General features: G+C 47.5%; 1 protein-coding gene across 5 annotated transcripts in view; it reads right to left on the bottom strand.

Annotated features, from left to right (window-relative positions):
• Nucleotides 1–22769, bottom strand: part of C2H10orf90 (chromosome 2 C10orf90 homolog) — a 214032-nt gene that overhangs the window by 18046 nt on the left and 173217 nt on the right. For 3 of the 5 annotated variants that reach the window (XM_070481036.1, XM_070481028.1, XM_070481049.1), the window contains 3 exons: nucleotides 8752–9039; nucleotides 5408–5592; nucleotides 3081–3258 (listed from right to left, as the gene is read on the bottom strand). In XM_070481036.1, coding sequence (XP_070337137.1) covers nucleotides 3081–3258; nucleotides 5408–5592; nucleotides 8752–9039 — 651 coding nt within the window. The remainder of the gene's footprint in view (nucleotides 1–3080; nucleotides 3259–5407; nucleotides 5593–8751; nucleotides 9040–22769) is intronic. The other 2 variants (XM_070481030.1, XM_070481042.1) reach the window with 2 other exon arrangements.

Genomic DNA, 22769 nt, shown 5'->3' with positions numbered 1-22769 from the left:
TAGGCAGGACCTTTATAATGCCACTTCCTGGCTTCTCCACAATCCCTCCCAAATGTTCATGAGAATCCCCGTCTCCACACAGGGAGCCTGGTTAACACAAACACACATGTGCATGCACGTGCTTGCGTGCACACATGTCACTGCTCTGAGCCTCAAAGACTCCTCAGAACTCATCAGCCAACAGGAAGCAGAGCTGGCCTCTGGCCCTCACTGTAATTGTCCCTGCGAGGCAGGCGCTTGCTCTCCCGGCAGCCCCTGCCCTGGTGGGTGTTTGTCAGCTGCCAGAGCTCCCACCTGAACAGCTCAGGTCTGTTCCAGAGCCAAGACCGCTGGCGAGCCCTGATGAGAGGCCGCTACCCCAGCTCGGAAAGCAAGCAAGCCTTCTTTCTAACAGACGTCTGGACACTGCAGCCAGAGCTCATTCATGCAAATGATTTATTAACTAATTTAGCATGTAAGAAAAACATGTGCATTTTGCTTTTATCGTCTTGCCAGCAGACAGGCTGAAGACAAGATGTGTACTGTAGACTTGTTTAATGGGGCCTTCAACACTCCCTCTCACTAGCGCGGGCTCACAAGAGGCTCTGATTCCCGAAGTTGTCCAACTGAACTGACCTAACACAAACAAACATGGGGGTAAAGCTCTCATCGACAAATAAATACCGCAGGATGGGCAGAAGAGCCGCAAGACCCTTGCACCCGAGGCCCGTCCAGAGCAGTCTCATCGCCAGGACTGTCTTGAAATTTGGGGAATAGAAAAGTGGCTTGGTTATTTACTACTATTGACTGGGTCTCACCAGCTTTCATATAGATATGGTTTTAAGACTTTCATTTAAAGGAATGTGGACTTGTGAGGATTTCTGTTTCCAGCAAACACCACAGTTGGATGATGGCAGTGGATAGAACTGTGTCTCCCCTAAAAGATACCTTCAAGTCCTTGTCCCCCTATCCCCAGCCCCATATGTGTGATTGCGACTTTATTCGGAAATAGGGTCTTTGCAGATGTACGCAAATTAAAATGAGGTCATCTTGGATTAATGGTGGACCCCGATCTATCGCCTGTGATCTTATAAGAAGAGGAAATTTCTACATAAAGACACACAGACATGGCAGAGGCCATGTGAAGATGGAGGCAGAGATTGGAATGATGCATCTACAAGCCAAGGAATGCCAAGGAATGCCAGAAGCCACCAGAAGCCAGGAGAGAAGCGTAGGATGGACTCTCCCTCTGAGCCGCAGAAGGAATCAATCCTGTTGACACCTTCATTTTGGACTTCTGGCCTCCAGACTGTGAGAGAATACATTTCTGTTATTTTAGTCAGTCTGTGGTCATTTCTTACAGCAGCCCCAGGAAACGAATAGAGCTGACCAAGGCGGCCTCCCTCTGATATTTGAGATGATGGTATTCCAGACCATTTGGGACCCACAATGTGGCACAGCTGGAAGGTAGCTGCCCCAGGGGACGAAGAACCCAGCACGGCGGCTGATGCATGGCCCCACACATAACAAGTTCCCAAATGTCCTTGGGTCTCCATATTTTGCTACACAAAGTAAAGGGATCTGACCAAAAGGAAGCTCCTCAGACACTATTTTTTGTGTGAATGTGAATCTGTTGAGTTCTAAAGAGGCATTGTGTTATATTTGTTAACCTATCAAGAAGGATCTTCAAAAATGTTGAGGCGGAGGGGCCCACACATCATGGGTACCTGGGCAGCCCTCCTCAGGACAAGCAGAGACATTGAAGGCCCCAGGGGGCCTCCGTGTTGAAGACTCCCAGTTGTGGCTGACATTTGTCATCCCTCATAGCAGCTTGAGAAGTCAGCACCTGAACCCAGCTCACTCTTTGTTGAGCCAGAGACTAAATGGCACCCTGGAGAACACACTCAAATCGAGCCTGTATCTGCCAACTGGCTTGAAATTCTGGTGAGAGACACATTTCAAGGGGGGGGAACTCTTTGCCCATTCATCTTGTTGATTTCCTTTCCTTGGCCTACTGGAACATGTCACTGGGAAGGGCAGTGTGTTTTGCCAAATCCTTTGCCACAAGAAGGATGCATTCAAGTCCACCCTTGCCCAGGGTCTTAGGCAACTCCCCCCACAGTGCTCTGGTTGCATGAGGGAACCTTGGCCTGCCCATGGACCCTGGAGGTTAACAGGAATGCCCTTACAACTCTCTTTGTCCTCTGTCCCTCAGGCCCCTGCAAGACCTCGGTAATGTTTGCTAAGCTGCATTTTATTGGATATAGTTATTTCCCCTGAGGACTTTTATTCAGAATTATACCCATGATTTCACCTCCTGGGGGCCAGAACATTTTCCTAGGAAGAAAAATCTTGCTCCTCTATCCAAAAGAATAAAACTGAGGTTTCCCCAGGCCTCCAGATTTTAAGATTTGAGTTGGCAGGCCGTCAGTTGTGCTCTGATGTCCCTGTTCTTGCCCTCATCTCCTCTTGCTATTCTTGCTGGTTTAATAGTCTGTTTATAAGCTCCATGAAGAAAAGACTGAGGTCAGCCTTGCTCACTGCACCATCCCCAGCTCCCAGCACGGTGCCTGGCCGAGAGAAGGTTCCTGGTATCTCTTCTCTAATGAGGGGTATGAGCGCTGCCCCTCCCAGGGTCGGCTTGACACCGGCTCTGCAGCTCTTCGAAAGCCGGCCATCCCCTCTCTGAGCTCGCAGCAGGAAAGGGGTTTCAAGATGAAGAATGTTGATGGAGACAAGCTGGAGTCACCCTCGCACCCTGAGGTCTGTTTTGCAATCTATAAAGGGCAAAGGGGATCTCTTGCAAATATCTGTTAGGAGCCAAGAATTTGAACTTGCTACCCTGGCTGCTACAGTTGTGTGGCTTCTTTCCCAGCTCTAATGGTAAATTTGTGTCCCAAGTTATTACTGCTGAATTCAGTGCCCATATATAATCTCTCAAAATGGGCTGGCTCCCAGAGCATGCTTCCTGATACTAAGGTTTGGATACTTAGAGCAAACACGAGTCCTGCAGATGTCATTTGCACCATCACCTCGGGCAAAGGGTCCAGCCCCAGGGATCCCCCAGTCTCGCCAGGCCTCTTCAGCCACCCAGAGCTTACCGCTAAGAGGATGAGGAACGGTGAACTGCTTCTTGCTGGCGCGGACAGGGAGAAGAGACTGCTTCTGCCCCACGTTCTCCTTCCGCTGGGCTTTCCTCTGCTGCACCATGTGTTCGAGCTTCTTCAGTCGTTCTTGTGAGCGAGAAATGAACTGAGGTTTACGGACTTCCAGCGCTTCCTAAGTGAAGGAAAGAAAACATTTTAAGAGACAGGCAACATCCATCTAATTTGGTCAAGAAGCTGATCAAAAGTACAACACTCAGAGACCGAAAGCCACCGTGCGTAAGCACGTCACAATTTTCTTCCACAACTTCCTGTAAAGGTTGTAACGGATATTGATACCAGAGGTCCTGGCGGCCGGTCCTGCCCTGCCCCAAGTGCGCCACTGCAGCATGACCGACTGGTCACCAACATCAAGATTACGAGGCACAGGCAAACTTCTGCCCATTCCTCCTCCTATGCTGTCAATTCTACCATATCAAAGTCTGACTGCCCCAAACGCCCAATTCCAGAGACACAGAGCAGGGCAGGAATGGAAGCACGATGAGCCCCTTGCTTCTGCTGGGAGCTGGACGCCTTAAGAAGCAGAGACCAGATCATCCACTCAATGTAAAATGTGTGTCTTTTTAGGAGAAGCAGCAATTGCAGCTAACAGAAACAGCTTCTCCTCCCAGGTAGAAGAGTTGGCAAGAAATCTTTGCTATGCAAAATGGGTCTGTAGCTCCAGAGAGAAGGTAGAATTTCTGTATTTCCACTTCAGCCTCATCTCTCACTGTCTCCCCCATCCAGGCCTACACTAAGCTACCTACCCAGGTTTACTGAAAAAGAGACACCACCATGGATGAATTCTGCTCCATGCCAGGCACTGGGCCAGGTGCTGTCTGTGTGTTCATTGTCTCTGGGAATCCCCACATCGATCCTGGAAGGCAGATTTGTTTATCTCCGTTTGACAGATGCAAAAACTGGGGCTCACCGTAGTTTGGTAGATCACACAGTGACTCTCAGCTGTGGCAGTGTCATGCTTTTCCCACGCTGCCTTTCATTGTCCTAACTTGCTTTCCTTTGCAAACCTCTGTTCAAGTGGGTCCCTTGCCTGGGGTACTAGTCACACCCATCGGCTCAAGTTCCCACTCTCCCAGAATGCTCTGTCGTGTCTCCCCATTCAGCCTGAGCATCGTGGTGCTTCACAGACCACCTGGTGCAAGTGGTTCACACATGTTTATCGGCCTGCTAGGCTGTGAGCTCCTGGAGGCCACGGGCCACATCTCATCCAGATAGTATCCCTCACAGCCACTTCCCTGAGGTCTGCACACATTAGGTGCTCAAAAGTCCTTCTGGAGGTGCTGCTGCAGCAGAAACATTCCTCTGCCACATTCCTCTTCCAGCTCTCCAGGAGCTCAGAGCTCCCAGGAAGAGGGCAGCTTGGGCTCCATCTGTGTCATGGACATGCCCCTGGTAGCTGTACCAGGAAAGGAGTCTTCGCAGCCAATATGCCTCCACTCACCAGGCCTGGGTCCCCGGCACAAGTCACAGGGACTGGAGAGACAGAGAATGGCCCATTGGCCCAGGCTTGGCTGCTGCCTCAGCTGCGCACCCTGAGGCTGGAGGCTCTGGCTGCTTTGGGGGCACCATGAGTCTCTCACCAAGGGCCAACCCGCGCAACAGGGGTGCAGGGGCCGGCAGATGGAGCCGTCTCCACACACACAGGGCGGCTTACAACACCCCAAGGCATGGTGGCTCTACCACACGCTGTCAGCAAGGGCTTTCTCCGAAGCTGTTTGCCCTTCTAATTTTTATATCTCTGTATATTTTGAACTTTAAAACATGTGTCCATATTACTTCTATAATTGGGAAAAGATACCAAATGAAAGCTTTCGTATCCTTGAAACCATGGCCACCTGACTTTGGAACTTCCTTAATCTTTCAAAGGCTCAATGTCCTTAACCGAAGACAAGGTTATAGGGGCTCCTGCCTCATTTGGGTGCTGTGACAATGGAAGCCACTGACGCCTAGGAAGTGACCTGCCTGATGTCTGGGCACGTGGAACTTCTCAACAGATGCTCATTGTCATTGCTACAATCACTGTCACTATGGATATTATGTGACCCTCACTCTAGGCCAGTGGAACAGACAACATTCTCTCCATCACTCACACAGTGAGACAAAGACTCCGAGAAGATAGGGGACCTGCCCAGAGTCACACAGACACTACGAAGGGGAGACAGGTCTCCATTCTCAGAAGCAGAAGTGAGATCGTGTGCCCACGGACTCCCTGGGGAAGATCCCTCCTCAGCCAGAATCAAGCCAGGAAGCACGGAAGTTCTCACCTGCAGGGTCAAGGAGCCTGCAGGCATTTGCCGGCCCTTGGAACAGTCTTCCGGCAGGTCGGGGGTCTCTGGTTCCTGTGGGGCTGCTGGCTCAGGCGGTGTGGGCACGGGCTCGGGGGTGCTGGGGCCCTCACTCCTCTTGCATTCCTTTAACTTTACAACCAAGTCGCAGCAGGTGTAGTCTCCTAGGAGCAAAGATTTAGAATTCCATTTAGAGGGCACCACGTGATTGCCGCCTGGCTCCTCAACACCATTAGGCACAGAAGACAATTTTGAAAATAGAAACGCCAGTGGGTTATTAATGGGCCTCGTTAAGCCGACAAGATCTGCCTCATCACAGACCCCCACCCCCTCAGCTGGCCCAGTCACAGGGAGGAAGGTTTGCGGGCAGCCAGGCCTCAGGACTGCCTAATTATGCCATGGAGGTATTCCCTTGGCTTCTGATGTTCCAAATGCCTTTCCTCACAAGGAAAAGAAACTTTTCTAGTCTGTGCTTCACATTAAGTGTGTCCTGTACAATGCTTACGGCTTGGTTGTTTGGGGACAGTGTATTCATTTATCTCATGTTTGCGGCACTAATGATGTAAGATAGAGGAATGGTGTTCAATTATTTATCCCTCCTCTTAATTTGCCCGAGACTACCACTGGCTTTACATTTGTAATGGAAATTCTCTCTCTCTCTATCTCGCACACGCGCACGGCTGGATGTGGCCTCATCCCAGGGCCATTTTGACATTCCTTTGTGGAAAAGGTCAGGGAATGAGTTGGGGGGATTAATTTGAATTCACTGAGCACTTCCTGACCAACTTCTCCTTCTGGAACACAATATCCCTTCAGTCTGTCCTAGGCCACTCTTCCCGCCTGAGCTCCCCCTGCTCCCCCCACCACACGTCCCCCCAACCACAGCCTCCCCAAATGCCTCCAGATCTGCAACTCAACAGCGTCTTTCTCATCCTCGCCCACAGGCTCTCCTATCTCCACAAAGCCCCTTTGATTCCTCCACCCGGTGACCTCCTACCTCCAGGCTGAGCCCAAATCCTTCAGGAAGCCCCCTCCCCTTCCCAAGGCAGGCTCCATCCTGCCTCCTCTGTGTTCCCGCAGTGGAACACACTTCACGCATTCAGCAGCATCAGTGACAAAGTAAGCTCGTCATAGGATGTTTTAACCCCACAAGCCTGTGACTCCCCTTAGGGCTAAACTGTGTCCTATTCGCCTTGCATCTCTCCATGGTGCCAGCCCAGGCGCCCAGAAGGAGTAGTTCTGTTGAGAGTGGAGAGGTGTCCACTAGGAGGCTCACCTGGCCATAGGACGCATCTCCATGGTCCCGTGAATCTCTTATCTGAACCCCTTGCTATAACCTCCACTGTTCACCCTGGATCCTCTGTGGCCTGGACCAGCTGTCCCATCTCTACTCAAAATCCATCAATGGTCCCTACTTCCTACAAGCCTACAGACGGACCAGACTTTGCGTGGCTTGTTCAGGGTAGATGTTCCAGCTCCGGCTGTCACTTTTGATTCTCTACCAACAACACACTACTTCGAGGTTCTCAGATCATCCTCTCTCATTCTTCTAAGCATTTGCTTCTGTTCTTTCTGGAGGATTTCCCTGTTGCTCCCCCATCCCTGCTTCAGGCCTAACCAACTAGCCCAGATCTCTGTCCCCCAGGGCCTCCTCCAGCTAGAATTAATTACGCCCTCCACACACTGTTTCCATTTCTTACTGTGAGCCTTTATTACAACTAGCTCACCCTATGCACAGGGAAGCCACAGTCCCCTTACATCCTTCCCCACCATCTGGCCCATCACCAGATCCAGCAACCCAGACGCAGTCCTGATGTGCCCATCCTCATCAGTGCACAACACAGCTTTGTCCCCTGTATCTTGAAAGTCCCCACCACTGTGGCCCCTCCTCCTCAGTGACATGGTCTGTCTTCATCGCTGGCTGGGTCTCAGCCCCCTAGCCTTGCCCCTCTCTCATCTGTCCTCCACATTGTCCAGGAGACAGTCTCCTTCAAAGCAAATCCAATTAAGCCTCGTCTCCTTCAAGCGTTTGGCCCTGCCTTCAGTCCAGACTCCCTTAATGGGCTTATAAGGATCTTCCAACTTGATTCATGTGACCTTAGACTCATGCTAGCCTTCCTGCCTCAGCGTCCCCTGCACTCTGGCCCCTTGGCCCCCAAATAACCCACACTCTTTCCACCAACTCTTTGCTTTGTGTATGCCCTTCCCTCAGTCTGAAACGGTCTTCACCCTTGGCTCTAATCTTTAAACCTCTAATCAGCTTTCAAGTTCCTGCTCAAAATTATTTCCTTGAGGAATATGTCTCTGTCCAGACCCTCCTTGGAGCATCTGGGGCCGTCCTCAGCTTCCTGATAGCTCACCACAGACACAGTTACAATCCCAATGTCTCCAGCACTGGACTGAGAGCACCTGGAGGGCAGGGAGCACCTGGCACACAGTAGATATTTAATAAATGCTTCTTTAATGGCATACAGTAGGTGTTTAATAAATGCCTCTTTAATGTATTAATGAAGGAAGAGCTAGCGATTAACTCGGGTTCCAAGTGAAATTATTTTTATCAATTGCCATAAACATTTTAACTTTTACATCCCAAAGCTCTATAATCTGATATTTTTCTTTCTATCCTTATCGATAGCTCTTTGGGAAAATCTTTAGAGTGATAGGAAAGCTAAATTTTTCCACCCACATCACTGGGCACCACAGGCCCATTTTCTATTCCTCTGTTCTTTTATGGCACAGCACTTACTGCAGGAATAGTAGGGATCAGCCACTTGGCCTCTAGAGAAATGATGGCCTGGTTTGAATTCTTGGTTCCCTCCCTTGTGAGAGGCTGAGATTGGGACCTACCCTGTGGGCACTGTGATGTCTAGTGCACTCATGCTTGTTAAGCATCCATCACATGTGGGGGCCTATGCCCCTCAGCCATTATCCCTGCTAGTCATTTACAGAGGACCACCATCAGCCTAGGAAACCTGCTGCCTTCAGAGCAGCCACAGCAGCATCTCAAACATCCCCTCCCTAGGCCTGAGAATGTGCTATGCCCCTGGGAGTGCCCTTCTTTTCAGCCTCACGTGACACTGGCCTTGTGCACAGTGGGACTGGAATTCCTGACCCACACGGGGCTGCCTTCCTGATGCTTGGGAGGTAGAACCCGCCCACCATTTAAACCTGCTGGACTTGCTTGCTTCTCTGCTCGCACAGTTGGAGAAGGGGCAGCTTCACAAGGCGAGATTGCGCGAACCAGACCCCAGGAAGATACTGTAATGTTTTCCATATGACTATCAAGGAGGGACCATCTCAACCCTACCTCCCTCGCTTCTTACCTTTGGGGAACTCTCTTTCTACCTGAACACCATGGTCTTCCTGTGGAGATGTGCATAAATCTTGCAAGGGGCAAAGAAACCCAGGGACACGGATTCCGGGTTTCAGGAAGCTTTGCTGTTGACTCTCTGCGGGCTCAGAAAGGTCGCTAGACTGACAGCTGTTGCTTGGAGGGCTACAGCCAGGAGGCAGGAAATCTTTAACCAGCTTCTGTTCCACTGGGGGAGCAGACAAAGTCACACGCGTTTCTTGTTGCTTCTTGTTGCTTCCAGAAAATACTTTTGTTTCTACTAAAAATAAAACGAGAGTTGTGCTCAAAACATCTGATGAGCCCACATCTAACGCACTGACTTGTGCACACTTCCCTCTACTCGAGACAGGCCGACAGGCGGCAGCACTGCCTTGGGAGACCTGGAGCCCTCGGTGGCCATCGTGCATGTGCTGTCACAGCTTTCAGCACTTGGTGGTCATTCCTGGTCAGACTTCCCCTGGAGCTCACCCAGGGGCTCCAATTATGTCCACCGGCTGTCACGCATTTGGCTCTAAAGAGACTGCACTCGCTGGTGCCCATAGGAACTCAAATGACCTTCTGGACAGCAGGCAGTAGACTGGGTGATCTAGAACATTGACTCTGGGGCCAGACACCTGAGTTCAAATCCCTCCTCCACCACTTAGAAGCTGTCTGGCCTCATCTGCAAAATCGGGGTCACTCCATAATGAGGTAATAATATTACCATATTATTTATTGTATCTTTTAATTGATTTTTGTAATACATTTATATAGTAAACAATATATTTTAGATACTTTACATAATTATATTTTATATAATGAATAACATTTATGCTATTAATATAAATATTAAAATCGAGGTAATACTATAATAAAGTATGATCCATGTATGGTATTTAGCAGTACCTGCTACACAGTAAGCTTTTAATACATATCAGTCATCATCATTGTTGCAGAAACATTGATGCCAGGTTATCTGCCACAGCAAGTGCAGAGGTAGGTGGCAATTGATCAGGTCACGGTGCACACCTCTAATAAAGCAGGGGATCTAAAATGTGCACAACTTGTTGCCTGTTGCCACATTATAACATCAAAAGTGTGGAATCCACCTTACGTCCAACCATAGGGGACTAGTAAGTCAATTATGGTACATCCGTGCTTTGTAGCAGTGAAAAAGAGTGAGGCAGCTGCTCTGTGTAGACATGGAATAATCTCTACGATACAATTTTAAGTGAACAAAGCAAAATGCTTGTGTCAGGTCTGCTTCCCCAGTAAATGCTCACGTGCCCAGAATAGCTCTCGAAGGACCCAGAAGATGCTGGAAACTTCGGGAGAGGGGAATGCAAGACAGGAACGGGGGGTAGTAGAGAGACTTTCTTTTCACCGTTTGTTTTATACTCTTTGTTTTACTTTCTTTATTCTTTTGGAATACTTTACTAATTTTTAAAAGTTATTCATTTTAAATAAGGCAGGGACTATCTGCCAGGCATTATTTCCTCCCTGTGTTGATGCCGCTAAGTAGAAGGGCCCCACCTGGGGAGAGAGCCAGGCTGCCAGGGGGATGCGTGCAAACCTTCTGTGTACTAGGGCAGGAGAAAGTCCTGGGAACCACTGGAATGATAGATTCTTGGAAGATTCTCGCTACCTTTTCTCAAATGTCTTATGCACAAAAAGGAAATGAGCCTATGACTACCTGGCACTAATTAGAACAGTGACCTCTCTTAAAATATCTCGGTTGTCTGCAGTTCATTCCAGCCCCTCTGTCCCCAAGTCCTGGTGTCCCAGGCAATGGGAAGAGGCTGAGTGTGGTGAGGCCGTGCAGGGCAGTGGGAAGACAGAGAATACAGAAGCTCCCCTCAATGTGAGTTCTGGCTGTGGCATCTGAGGCAGATGAGTCAACAAGGGCGTAAACCCAGCTTTCCACGTTCTTATGAACAAACAAAATGTAGGTAAAGGGCCTACTTGGTCCCAGGGCTTGAAACACAGGAAGCACTAAAAAAATGGCAGTTGTTATTAGTCCTTGTCATCTGGAGAGGGAACATGGCCTCCCAAGGTAAAGCTGATCTTTTTGCTAATTTGTACAGAAAAACCTTTCTAAACTTTTATTTCAAAAACTGTCAATTCTGTTTAAGTATAAAATATCACAAGCAAAAAAGGCCTAAAGTAGTTCTTCCTTTCTACGTTGCTTCCTTTTATTAGAATCTCCCTTAAAGAATCAAAAATCAAATTAATTATCAGTGACGCAGTCTCAGCCTGCTAGTTCCACCCTGGTGTTATGCTCTTTAGGTGAATGTATTTATTTACAGACTCACGGAGATCTAACTATCTATCCATCTACTTACCTACCCACCTGTCAATTATCTCTCCCTCTACCTGATTTAATGTAAATTCTTGCGTGAATGATTCTGTGCAAGTCAGAGATTCCACTGGTGACTTGAAAGAGTTAAAACTACTCTAGGAAAGTGGAATGCAGTTGGTGTACAGAAGAAAGGAAAAACATGCAGCCAAAGAAGGACTTTTCTGACAACTTATTGATCAGATCTCTTTGTGTGGATTCTGGAAAGAACAATCAGAAGCGAGGAAGGATCCTCAGGCAGGCCGGCCTTCTCCAGGAAGGGCAGAGGCATCCTCTTGCTTTCCCATATGCTTGGCAAGCAGGTTAGACTTAAGAGTTCTCTATTCATGCCCCCAATTTTAGACCACATCACCTTGGTGAAGACCCATTGCCACCGCAGGCTCTGCCCGCCTAAAGAGAAGTGCGGATAAAGCAGCAGCCTCTGCCAGACATTCCTATCACTTGGGCTGAAGCCCAAAGCCTGAGACCTGGAGGGGCTGGGGCTCTGCAGCCTTCCTTCAACTACTGACAGTCCCTCTCTTCCCTTTTTTCAAATGCATTACCCTATTGGTTGATACTCTATAGCTCAGCTATCCAGCAAACTCACCTATCCAGAACTGAACTATGCAACGGGAGGTGAGTGAAAACCAGCAAAAACATCCTGCCCAACAGTCACAAATTCCTTCTGTTAAACTCACACCCTTGGCTCAGAGAAGAGCTTCTTGGACCATTTTACAGTGCTCACTTATGCTTTTCTCAAGCTCGTTTTATTGCGAAATGTATTACATTTATTATTTGAAGATGTTCATCAGAGCACCCAGGAACTCTCCTAGACTAAGAAGCAAACATTCCCTGGGCTTCTGACGTCATTTCTGAGCCTCTTCTGGATCACACTTCACTCAGCTAGAACCTGAATTTCACGGTATTCAATTCACTGCTTTGTCGATAAATGTCCTAGTTATGTAGGTATCAACAAACGATATATTTTTAATACCAAAAATCTGAATAGCAAGCACAAAGCCAGCTGTTGTAAGGTAAAGACATCATGGCATCTGTTAGACAAAAGCTTCCAGGGGCAGAGAGTTTAGCAGATGGCTGGGCCACAGCTTCCCCAGCAGCTGATGGGATACGATTCTGGGGAAGATAGTGGTCAGTCAGGAATGCGTCCTGAAAACAAGGGCTGACCATTCAGGGCATCATGCAGAACGGGCTGGCAGGAATAGGATCGGGGGAGTGGGCTGCTCTGACTTTTCTGGTCCTGACCTCACTGCGTCCAGCTGCGGGCCTTAGGGAGAAGTCACAGCAGGACACTTCTCTGCAGTGAAAGTGGGCCCTGAGAGACCAGGTGCAGGGCAGGAAGGGGTGAGCAGAGACCCTGTCGACACAGCATCAAGACCAGCTGAGAAGAGACACAGATCTGGGCCGGGCAAGGGCACCACCAGCCCATGCAGGTCCTTTGTACAAAATGAGAAGAAGGCGCCCCTTCCCCCAAGACGTTTTACCTCCATTGGCCAGAAAATGTCATAATGGACCAATTTGATAAAAAAAAGATACTTTACTGCTTCTTTCCAAATATTAAGGTGATAAATAATCTTTTGTGTTCTTAGATGAGCCCCTATTGAGCCACCAGCCCCCCACTGGAACACAATTCTACTAACTGTGGCAATTTGGCTCACAATAGGAAATTGGACAGTGGAGAGTTGTTGCTAAGGAGAGGCACCAGCACAGCGGCCAGACTCTGTCAGCGAAATTGCAAAGGAAGAGCAAGAAAACCATGAAACATAGACCCATAAGCCCAGCATGGCTGTTTGGGGACATTTAATAGCCTGAGGCAGGTAAGTCACATACAGAACACATTTTAGAATCATTTATCTCCAAATTAGTTTAAAATTTGTTACAGGTGTTTTGGTGTTGAAGGTGAATCTTCAGCTCTCTAGAAGGATCCTCTAAGTGCTGCACGCTTTCCTGCCTTCTGAAAATAGACCAAAACCAGCCATGCAACCACAGAGACATTCTGAACAAAGCAGGCTTCCTTGAGTCCAAAGCACACATTTTCTCCCACATTTTCATGTTCCTGGTGGTGATATTTTCTCCCCTCAAAAGCTGGAGCATCTTACAACTGACTGTGTCTTAGAAGTACCGTACCTGAAGCTTGTGCCAATGTTTCTGAGTCACTGATATAAACATCAGTTTCTCAACTCAACTACAGGGCAGGCCTCAGGATCTCCTGAAGGTCTAACGTTATTTGCCACTACCTTAAGCAGCCCAAGACTGCCCCCACCCATCACCACCTTCTCAAATCTCTTGTGTCTGCGTTTTATGTATAGTTTACCAATCTCACCTTCCTCCCTCACCTGTGGGCTCTCCTCCAGCAAACCCCATCACAACAGCATCCAAATGGAAGCCAAAGAAGTGAGCTTGATAAGATGTGTGGCAATCAAAGGAAAGCCACCCTGAATGGCACCTCGGGGTGAATCACAGACCCCCCTCACTTTAGGCGGGACTTGCTCTCCCCAGTTTTGCCACTGGGCTGCCAGAGGCTGCTGCTGAGGGGAAAGGCAGGGCATTCTTTGCTCAATGCATGCTAATTCACGGACAAAGAGACCACCACAGACAAAGGAAGAGGCAGTAATCCTGGGCACTCGATACACACCCAACTTCTCCAGCAAGTGCTGTTGGCTTTATTTCTTTCCTTTCTCAGGAAAGAGAAAACCTCAAACCACCTCCAATTACAATACATGGAAGAGGAAGTAAAAGAAAGTAGAGTTAGTTGCTGGCCCATGAGAAACAACTGAGGGAGAAAACAAAGAAGAAGCCTTTTACAATGGACGAGGCTGGTGTTTTCTCTGCTTTGTTACTGGCCAAGGCTTCATCTTTTGGCTGCAGGTTAAAATTTGATTTCCTCATGTGGAAATCAGTCTCCATTTGGTACCTTGCATCCACCCAACCCAGACTTCTCTTTAAAATCAGTGGATAATCCTTTCAGCATATTTCTGTTAAATTTCTGTACAGAGATGTTGCAGCCAAGGAAGGGGATCAGGAAGCGGGGAGAGGGGAACGACAGGCAGCAAATGGGACAGATGGCTCCTGGCAGAGAGGATCTGGAGCAGCGAGCTGTGTTTGGGATGCGCAAGTCCCACAGCCAATCCATATAGCAGGAGCAGAGCTGGAGCCGGCACCTCTGGGAAGAGGAAGGAGAGAGAAGAAACGGGAGCCCCGAGAACAGACTGCAACCGCAAAATCCAACGGCAAGGATGAAGGGGAGTCCAGAGACAGCTGGGTCAGAGGAAACCCAGGAGTGAGTCCTTTCCTTTCCAGGAAACAAGACTTCCTGCCTGTGCCCACACTTCCTAGACAGTAAACAGGTTGCTTCTGCTATGCATGCCAAACATCAGAACCTCGTCTCTCCCTGAAGAAGTGGACTTAACTGGGGAGACGGGAGATGGCCAAGAAATAAAACTGACTTGTAAAAAGCAGTGTGAGGAGCTATTGATCTGTGAAAGGAGCCTTCCCTTTTGGGAACACCAGGAGGATGGTGGGGAGGGAAGAACTGTCGTTAGGATGTCAACATGGTGTTAGGACACAAACATGCAAGCCCAGGGATCAGAAGAACTCTGCGTATTCAGAGAAAAAAGGAAAAATGCAGTATATTCATTATTATTGTCCTAAGGTCACGTTTCAAGATACCCCGTGGGGAATTGTGCACACAACTCTCATTTACCGTTAGGGCTCAGACATGCAGTTGCTGCAAAGAGGAATACATGTTATCCCCTCTCCCCTAGAGAACATCCAGAAAGGACACTAGAAAACTGGGCAAAGCTGTTTTTCCAATTATGTCATAATCCTAGAGGTCTTAAGACTGATGAACAAGTTTCAAAACACACAAAAAGTATTTAGAAGGCAGAAATAAAACACACACATGCGCATACACACACGCCTGTCTGTTTTCTAATAACATGATTATCTTGACAACATTGCAAGTGATGACAAGAGACACAAGTTCCAGTTAATCATTAGATTCCACCTTTCTACCTCACACTCAGGAAACAGAGCCCCAGGTTATTGGTTTTCCCATAATCCTTTATCCCAAAGCATTAGTCAGATTCGCGAAGCACTGAAAAATAACATTTTAAGCTTTTCTCAAAACTTTTTGCTAAAGTTTCCAAAAGCGAGCATTTGAGGTGATAATGTTCTCATTAAGGCATATTTCCTTTAAAAAACTTTTTCTAAATTATAAGAGCAGTAAATAACTACTGTCAAATTTGAAATATAGGGAAGTATACCAAAAAATTTAAATCTCTGACAATCTGTCACTTGCCAAAATGTTCACAGTGATTTTCTCTGGGAGGTGTGGCACATTTCGAGTAGAGTAACACGTGGCTTTTCCCCTTTATTTCCATCATTCCCATTTTGAATACAGCTTACAACCAGACAAGATCACCTCTTCCACACCGGTGATACATAAAAGCTCAGTTCGTTAGCGTACTATTGTCTGGGAACGTTTATTGCTCTTGATGGCCACTCTTTCCATTTTGCTGGATAACTCTGGCCGGCTTTCATCTCTTCTCTTGCTTTTCCTGGTGCTCAAACAATTACCAAGCAGGTAATGCTGCATGTTAAAAAATTGATTAAAAAAAAAATCAGACTGACATGCTAGGTGTCAAAGGGAGGAGCAGAGGAGACTCTGAGTCAAGGCTTCTGTGGCATAAAATGCCTGCTCAGGGCAGCTCTAGAGTCATTATGTGTGTGTGTGTGTGTGTGTGTGTGTGTGTGGTCGGGGTAGGGGGGTTGAGGGGTAGGGAGTCCAGGTCAGACTTTACTCTATCACCCTCGCCTGAGTTTTCAGTACTCCAGGATGAGAACACAGGGTTTGTTGTTGGGCTCTACTGCTCTTTCAGAGAAATTGCGTGACCTCTTGATCTTCAATAACTACTGAGTACTGACTATGTGCCAGGCACTGTTATAGGGCACTTGGGATGCAGCAGTGAGAACAGGAACATTCCTGCCCTCGTGCCAAGGACCATCCACTCTTATAGCCAGTGACCATCACCTCCATTCCTATAGTCAATGACCATCACTTCTACTCCCACAGCCAATGGCCATCACCTCCACTCCAGCCCCCACTTCTACACCACATTCCATACCTATACCTAGAATGTATCCATACCAGGAGCTGCTTCTCTGAGCTAGTAAATTAAAACCTTCTACTCTCTAACTACATCCACTAACTCTTCCTGCTCACAAATGCTACTCTCTCCATGCCCTTCATTCATCATCAGTGAGACCTTAAGTCCCCACTGTCTGTGGCAGACATGGTTAGTTGCCTACCCAATATCCATTCTTGTCTGTTTTTCTTAGAGAATCTTCATTTTGTTCAAGATGGCAATGGACCCAGCTAAAACCAACATTGTCATAGACTATTGCTCTGGCAAGTGAGATGTTAGCAGAAGTCCTTTGGGAGAACTTCTGGGAAGGTCTTGAAAGGAGATATTCCAGCTGGTATTCACTGTGGATGTGGATGTGATGGCTGGAGTCCTGGGACTACCCTATGAGCATACCTTTGAGGGTCATACCTGAAGGAAAGTAGAGTTCAAAAGCAGAAGCCTGGGCTCTTTTTCTATTTTTTTAAAGATTGGCCCTGAGCTAACATCTGTTGGCAGTGTTCCTCTTCTTTTTTCCTTCTCCCCAAAGCCTCCCCCGCCCAGTACATGGTTGTATATTCTGGTTGTAGGTCTTCTAGTTGAGCCATGTGGGACGCCACCTCAACATGGCTTGACGAGTGGTGCTAGGTCCACACCCAGGATCCCAGCGTGCAACCTTAACCACTCAGCCACAGGGCCGGCCCCCAAAAGCCTGCATTCTTAAAGACATTGAGGCCTGCCATACCTGCCCCAGACTGCCCACCTCTGGATTTCTTTTAAAACAAAAATAAAACCTAGCATTTTCAAGCCGATAGTTTTAGGATGTGTAGTTACTCAAAACTAAACACAAGTACCAATTGACATAACCCCCGTCTATCAAGCTATGGGTCTGGATCGGCTAGGTTAGTGGCAACATGCTCCAGATCACAAGGAGGGCCTGTTAAAACCCAGAATTGGGGCCCAGTTCCAGAGTTTCCAATTCAGTAGACCCCAAGCGGGGCCCCAAAATGTGCATTTCTGAGTTCCCATGTGGTACTGGGGCTGCTGTTCTGGAACCACGCTGAGAACCACTAGGTTAGGTTATAATGTAGTAAGGAACAAAAACAAACTGTTGTGGGTCAGCACCTTGCTACTAAAAATATGATTTACAAACACCAGCACCAACAATACCTAGGAACTGGTTAGAGACGCAGTGTCTCAGACCCCACTTCTGACCTACTAGATCAGAGTCTGCGTTGGAACCAATTCCCAGGTGGGCGCAGCACAAGTGACACGCTCAGTGTCAGCCCCAACAGGCTAGCCTCATCACAGTACTCAGGAAGGCAGATGGAGGCTCCACCCAGACATCCACTTCCATGACCACTGAGGCTGGGACAAAGGAATGCAAATAGTCTGCATTGGCCCTTGGGGCTTCCATTTGCAAGCCCTCCAACCACTCGGAGTTTCATTGGCCAAAGTATAACACCAAAGTGGAGAAATGTGCAATCCTGCCCTGTGCGCATAAGGAGAACAAGAATGTGAGGGGCCGACCCGTGGCCGAGGGGTTAAGTTCGTGCGGTCCACTGCAGTGGCCCAGGGTTTCGCTGGTCTGGATCCTGGGCGCGGACATGGCACCGCTTGTCAGACCACGTTGAGGTGGCATCCCACATGCCACAACTAGAAGGACCTGCAACTAAGATATACAACTATGTACCGGGGGGATTTGGGGAGATAAAGCAGGAAAAAAAAAAAAAGATTGGCAACAGTTGTTAGCTCAGGTGCCAATCTTTAAAAGAGAAAAAAAGAATGTGAAAGAACGGTCCTAAAGATGCCCAGGTCAGCCTCCTGGTTGCCCACCTCTCCTATCCGTTCAACTACTCTCAGACTAGGGACTAAGGACATTTAAAGAGGTGTAAGTACAAATGATGTAAGCCCTAGAACAAAGATACAAACTTTCCTAATACCAAAAAAAAATTGTAAATAAAAAAGCAAAAACCATATATCCTAGAGATGGAGAAATATAGCAAATATAACAAAATACAAGTAATTATAAAATTATGACAAAGTTGGCACCAAACATCAGTCATATCAATAAATGCAAAGGGGCTTAAGTTGCCTACTAAAAGAAAAAGACTTCCAACGCAGCTTACAAAACAAGGGAACTTTGGCAATGCCCCATAGAACCTCACACGAGTTTACCCTTAGGCCAGAAATGCTCCCACTCAGAATCGACTCTAGAAGGCTCATGAGATGGCCTGCAGACCTTGCCTGCATCACCAGCCTCTTGTCCTCTGTCCAGAAGCAAGCCAAGAGCAAAAAGCTCAGATCTGAGGACGAGGCCTCAGGCCCTGCGCTAGAATGGACGGTCAGATCAGGGGTAGATCCCCCCAAAAGCCAATTCTGACTCTGGCAGTGAACTGAGGGTGTCGTCACCTGTCCCGAGAAGTCCAAATGGCCAGACACTGAATGAATCTGACGTGTGGGAGCTGCTGACGGACCCAAGCAGGGTCTTCTAGCCCATAAATGTGTCAAAATGATGTAGAAAAGACCATTTTGAAAGCCAAAGGGCGGCAAAACCCAAAATGTGTATCTCTGAGGATACCGACACTTCCAGGCAATTCAGGGAGGCCTTCAGCTAAATCAGCGAGGGAGGCTCTTCCAGATTAAGGCCTTAACGCCCTTCAACTGATCTGGTATGAACCCTGGGCAGTCCACGCACAGGCAGATCCCGACATTCCTGAACTTTAGAACCATGCCCCCTACAGCTTCCATACTTTGATGCGAATGTTGGCACATCAGCCACAAACATAAGCCTCCAGGCCTTCAGCATGAGCATAGCCATCATTCCTGTTTGCACTGCTTATTTTCTGGCAATAATTTGAGTATATACCGCATTCCCCTCTTTTGACAAAGATGAGTAGAAAATGGGCATATGAACCTGCTTGGGACCCATCTAATGCAATGAAGATGAAGACGAAAATCATCAGGGTCAGAAGAACTAAATCTTTAGCCCTAACTCAGTGGTCACTGGACTTAAGGCAGAAACTGGTTGATTTCTTGTTGAGTTGTGAAGGAAATGAACAAAATTAAAGGGCCAATATGAAGTGCTTAATATACTCAATACATAGGAGCAAAGACTGGGCCTAAAGTGTGAGATATAAAATCAGGGATTGTTTAATACTGCTGAGGGCTCTGATCACAGCAGCCCCTTTCCCAACGTTTTCCAGCACATAGTCAGCTTCCACGCATGTTTGCAGCACGTAGCTGTAAGGAATCCCTCATTTTGGTGCTTTGTAGGGCTGGAGCCAGGAAGGAGACAGGCTTGCGTGACACACAATACCTCTACTTCCTGCCTCTCCCCATCAGTCGCGTCCCTCCCTCCATCCCCAGTCACACCCTCGCTTCCATTACAAGATCTGCAAACCCCATTTGGGGAAGATATAAATACCCCGGAGGACTTCGGGTCAGAAAAGGAAGTGAATTCCAAGACTGTAGGATTCCCATGGAAAAGGCTCTGGGTTCTACTTCTCAGGACTGTTGGGACCGCTGGAAACACTTCCTTGCCTGGCTGACATCATTTTTCTGGTTTTCTCAGACTTTTTTACAAACCTCAATCATGTCAACCCAAACTCAACGGGAAACACATGGCCCTGTGTGCATCTCCTTCTAAGAATGCTGTGCCCTTTGAAGAACTATTTTTGAAAATCAGAATTGGAGAGACTCTCCAGGGCCTCTGAAGAGAAGCACATACTGCGTGAAAACAGTAACGAAGAATAAATCTTGCAGCCAAAAGCCTGACTCAGGGCCGGCCAGACCTCAGTCAATACACAGAGAGTAAGACGCTGACGCGGGGGATGGTGGGGGGAGGCTCTGCCTGCATCTCCCAGGACCACGAGGCTTCCACACTTTAGGTCTTCTCATTCTCGCTCCCATCCACCATCTCCCAATGAGATAAACAGGTGGTGTTGTACCAGACAAATGCTCCACTTTCCCATCATTCCCATTTAATGTGGACTACCTGGGTTATTTATCTCTCGTCCCTGAGAGTAATTCATAAGAAACAAAACATATTTAGTTTATGGGTTTGCCCCGAGAGACCACTTAGGTACGGAAAAGTGGAAATATGTTTAACTGTTTTTTAAATGCTACAGTGAGTATTTGTGTCTAGTAAAAGCATTTCCCTTATGCCCAAAAGAGGGGAGGGATTTCTTTATGAAAATAAACTTATCACTGTCTTATTGAAAATTATCATTTTGAAACAATGTGGAAAAGGCAAAATCACTAAAAATTACAATCTTTTTCTGAATTGACGTCTAATATATGAGCCTGGGGAAAGGGGAGAGGTCTCATGTACTTTTACTCTTTCTGCTTCTCTCATGTTGACTATGGGAGGAAACACTTCCTTCTCACAATTTTAAATGTTCAGTTAATACAGCCAAGCATCGTTTTATAGAAACTTGCATCGCTGGCAGTGAATTATACAGAACAACTGTAGGATGTGCACTTTTTTTGCCTATACCAACCTACCTCCCCCTTTTCTTTTTCTCAGTCAGAATATCCAACATATTCTTAAATTTCAAAACAATAGGAAAAAAAGGTAGTTGACTAGAGGTTTAAATGTCCAGTGACAACCAGACACCACAATCAAGTTTCCCCAAGCTTCTCTTAGGAAGGGAAGTCACCCTGCTGCACCCACTCCGGTTTTATCCAGCTCCTGCACACCTTGGGCCATCTTTGTTTCTCATCTCGATGCCTTTCAAAGAAATCTTTTGGGTCAAGCAGCAGAGTAAGCACAGTACCCTTTAAAAGCGTGTTTTTAGGCAGCTAGTCTTTAGATTGCATTGCTATGTGTCAATTTGTTTAAGAAAAATGCTTATTAAAATGGTTATTGTTAACATCCTACATGTTTGCGTTAGAGGAAGCCGGGTAAGAGGTACAAGGAAACTCTTTGTACTATTTTTGCACCATTTCTATAAGTCTAAAATTAGTTCAAACTTGAATGTTTTTAAAAAATGGTCATTCGTGATAGGTTTAAAAAAAAACTCAGAGTAGCAGCGTTTCATATAGCCAAAAGTCACTTCTCAGTAACTCTGTAATATGACTCACTGTCTCTGTATTTGTTGATTCACAAGAAATGGAATAAACACGTTTATAAAATCCTGTACTATATTTATTAAAACTTCCTGCTGCATCTCAGCACAGTTTACATTTTCCATCAATCTGGTGGTGAGTAGAGACGGGTCATTGGCTACTCAGAACCCCACCAAGGTCAGCTCCACTGACCAGGCACCTGTACAATCCATCAAAGAGAGCATGGCACGAATTCTCCCAGGATGGCCAAGTTTGCAACATGACATCTTTTCAGAAAGACAGAAGACATTTGAAGTATAAATGACAGAAAGAATTTGGAATATAAGTAGATCTGGGGTCTACTTCTGCCTGATTCTGCCTCCCGTCAACTGTCTGTGCACAGGTCACCCAGCCCATCTGGCCTCGGGTTACTCAGCTCTACAATGGGATAATAACCATTCTGCTCCATGCGGAGGGAATGGGATAACGTGAAAACTCAAAAAGAATAATGCACCATGCAAAGGTGAGCCTTTGCTATGGTTTAATCCATAGATGGTCCATATCTAAGACACGACTTTAAAAATATGACCCTTAAGTGATAGAGAGACTTTGTCTTTTGTTTACAATCTAGGAAAAGATATACACACAAGGAGACAGAGAAAGGCAGGAAGACAGTTCGCTGAATCCTTGACCATGTGCCAGCCCTGTGCCCAGAGTCTGCCATTTCCTGCCCATTTTGTCAGACTTACTGGATGAAGGCTAGTGGGTTAGTTTTTGTGGCCATCTTACGTGGTAGAACAAGAGCTGTCCTTTGGGTGGGGCAAACCAAGCCATCTTCCTGGACCTGGGGAAGCTCTGGGGAGGGGGTTCTGCTCTCCACCCGCACTGGCCTCAATCTGTCCCTGGAATGTGCCATTCCCTCCTTGTGTCATGGCAGGGGCATTTCTGCTGGGAGCAGGTGGGAGAGAAGGATGTGGAGCACCTGCAGAGGCTGGAGGAGATCCGAGACCCTCAGGTGAACTTCAAATGCAAAAACAGGGCTGAAAGGGGCACCACTGGCCCCTGCCCCTCCGCAGCTTTCCTTTAACCCTCCTCACCTTCAAAGCTGCCCTGACCACTTCAGTCAGACTCAGCTGGATACAAATATCTGCAGTAGAGTGAGGCGTAGGGGGAGAGGAGCACACAGTGAGATTCGTGCCAAACCTCCACCGAACTCCAGGCACGGAGGAGCAGCAAACACAGACAGTCTTCCAAGGTCAACGCATACCTAGAAACATTCAGAATTTCTCAGAAAAGTCCACTTGCAATGGGACAAGCTCTGGGGTCACACAGGTATGCCCTGGCATTGAGGAAGAGAATGCAATGAGAATCAGCAACGCACGGAGTTTCCCAACAAGCGGAGACCACCCTGCTCACATCTGGGGGCTTCAGGTGGGCCAGAGAAGATGTATCTGGGGGTTGAACTCCAAAGGGACCTGATGATTC

Source organism: Equus asinus, chromosome 2 (assembly GCF_041296235.1).
Source record: "Equus asinus isolate D_3611 breed Donkey chromosome 2, EquAss-T2T_v2, whole genome shotgun sequence".
NCBI lineage: Eukaryota > Metazoa > Chordata > Mammalia > Perissodactyla > Equidae > Equus > Equus asinus.
Note: the sequence above shows the minus strand (reverse complement) of the source record. Positions and strands in the feature narration are given on the sequence as shown.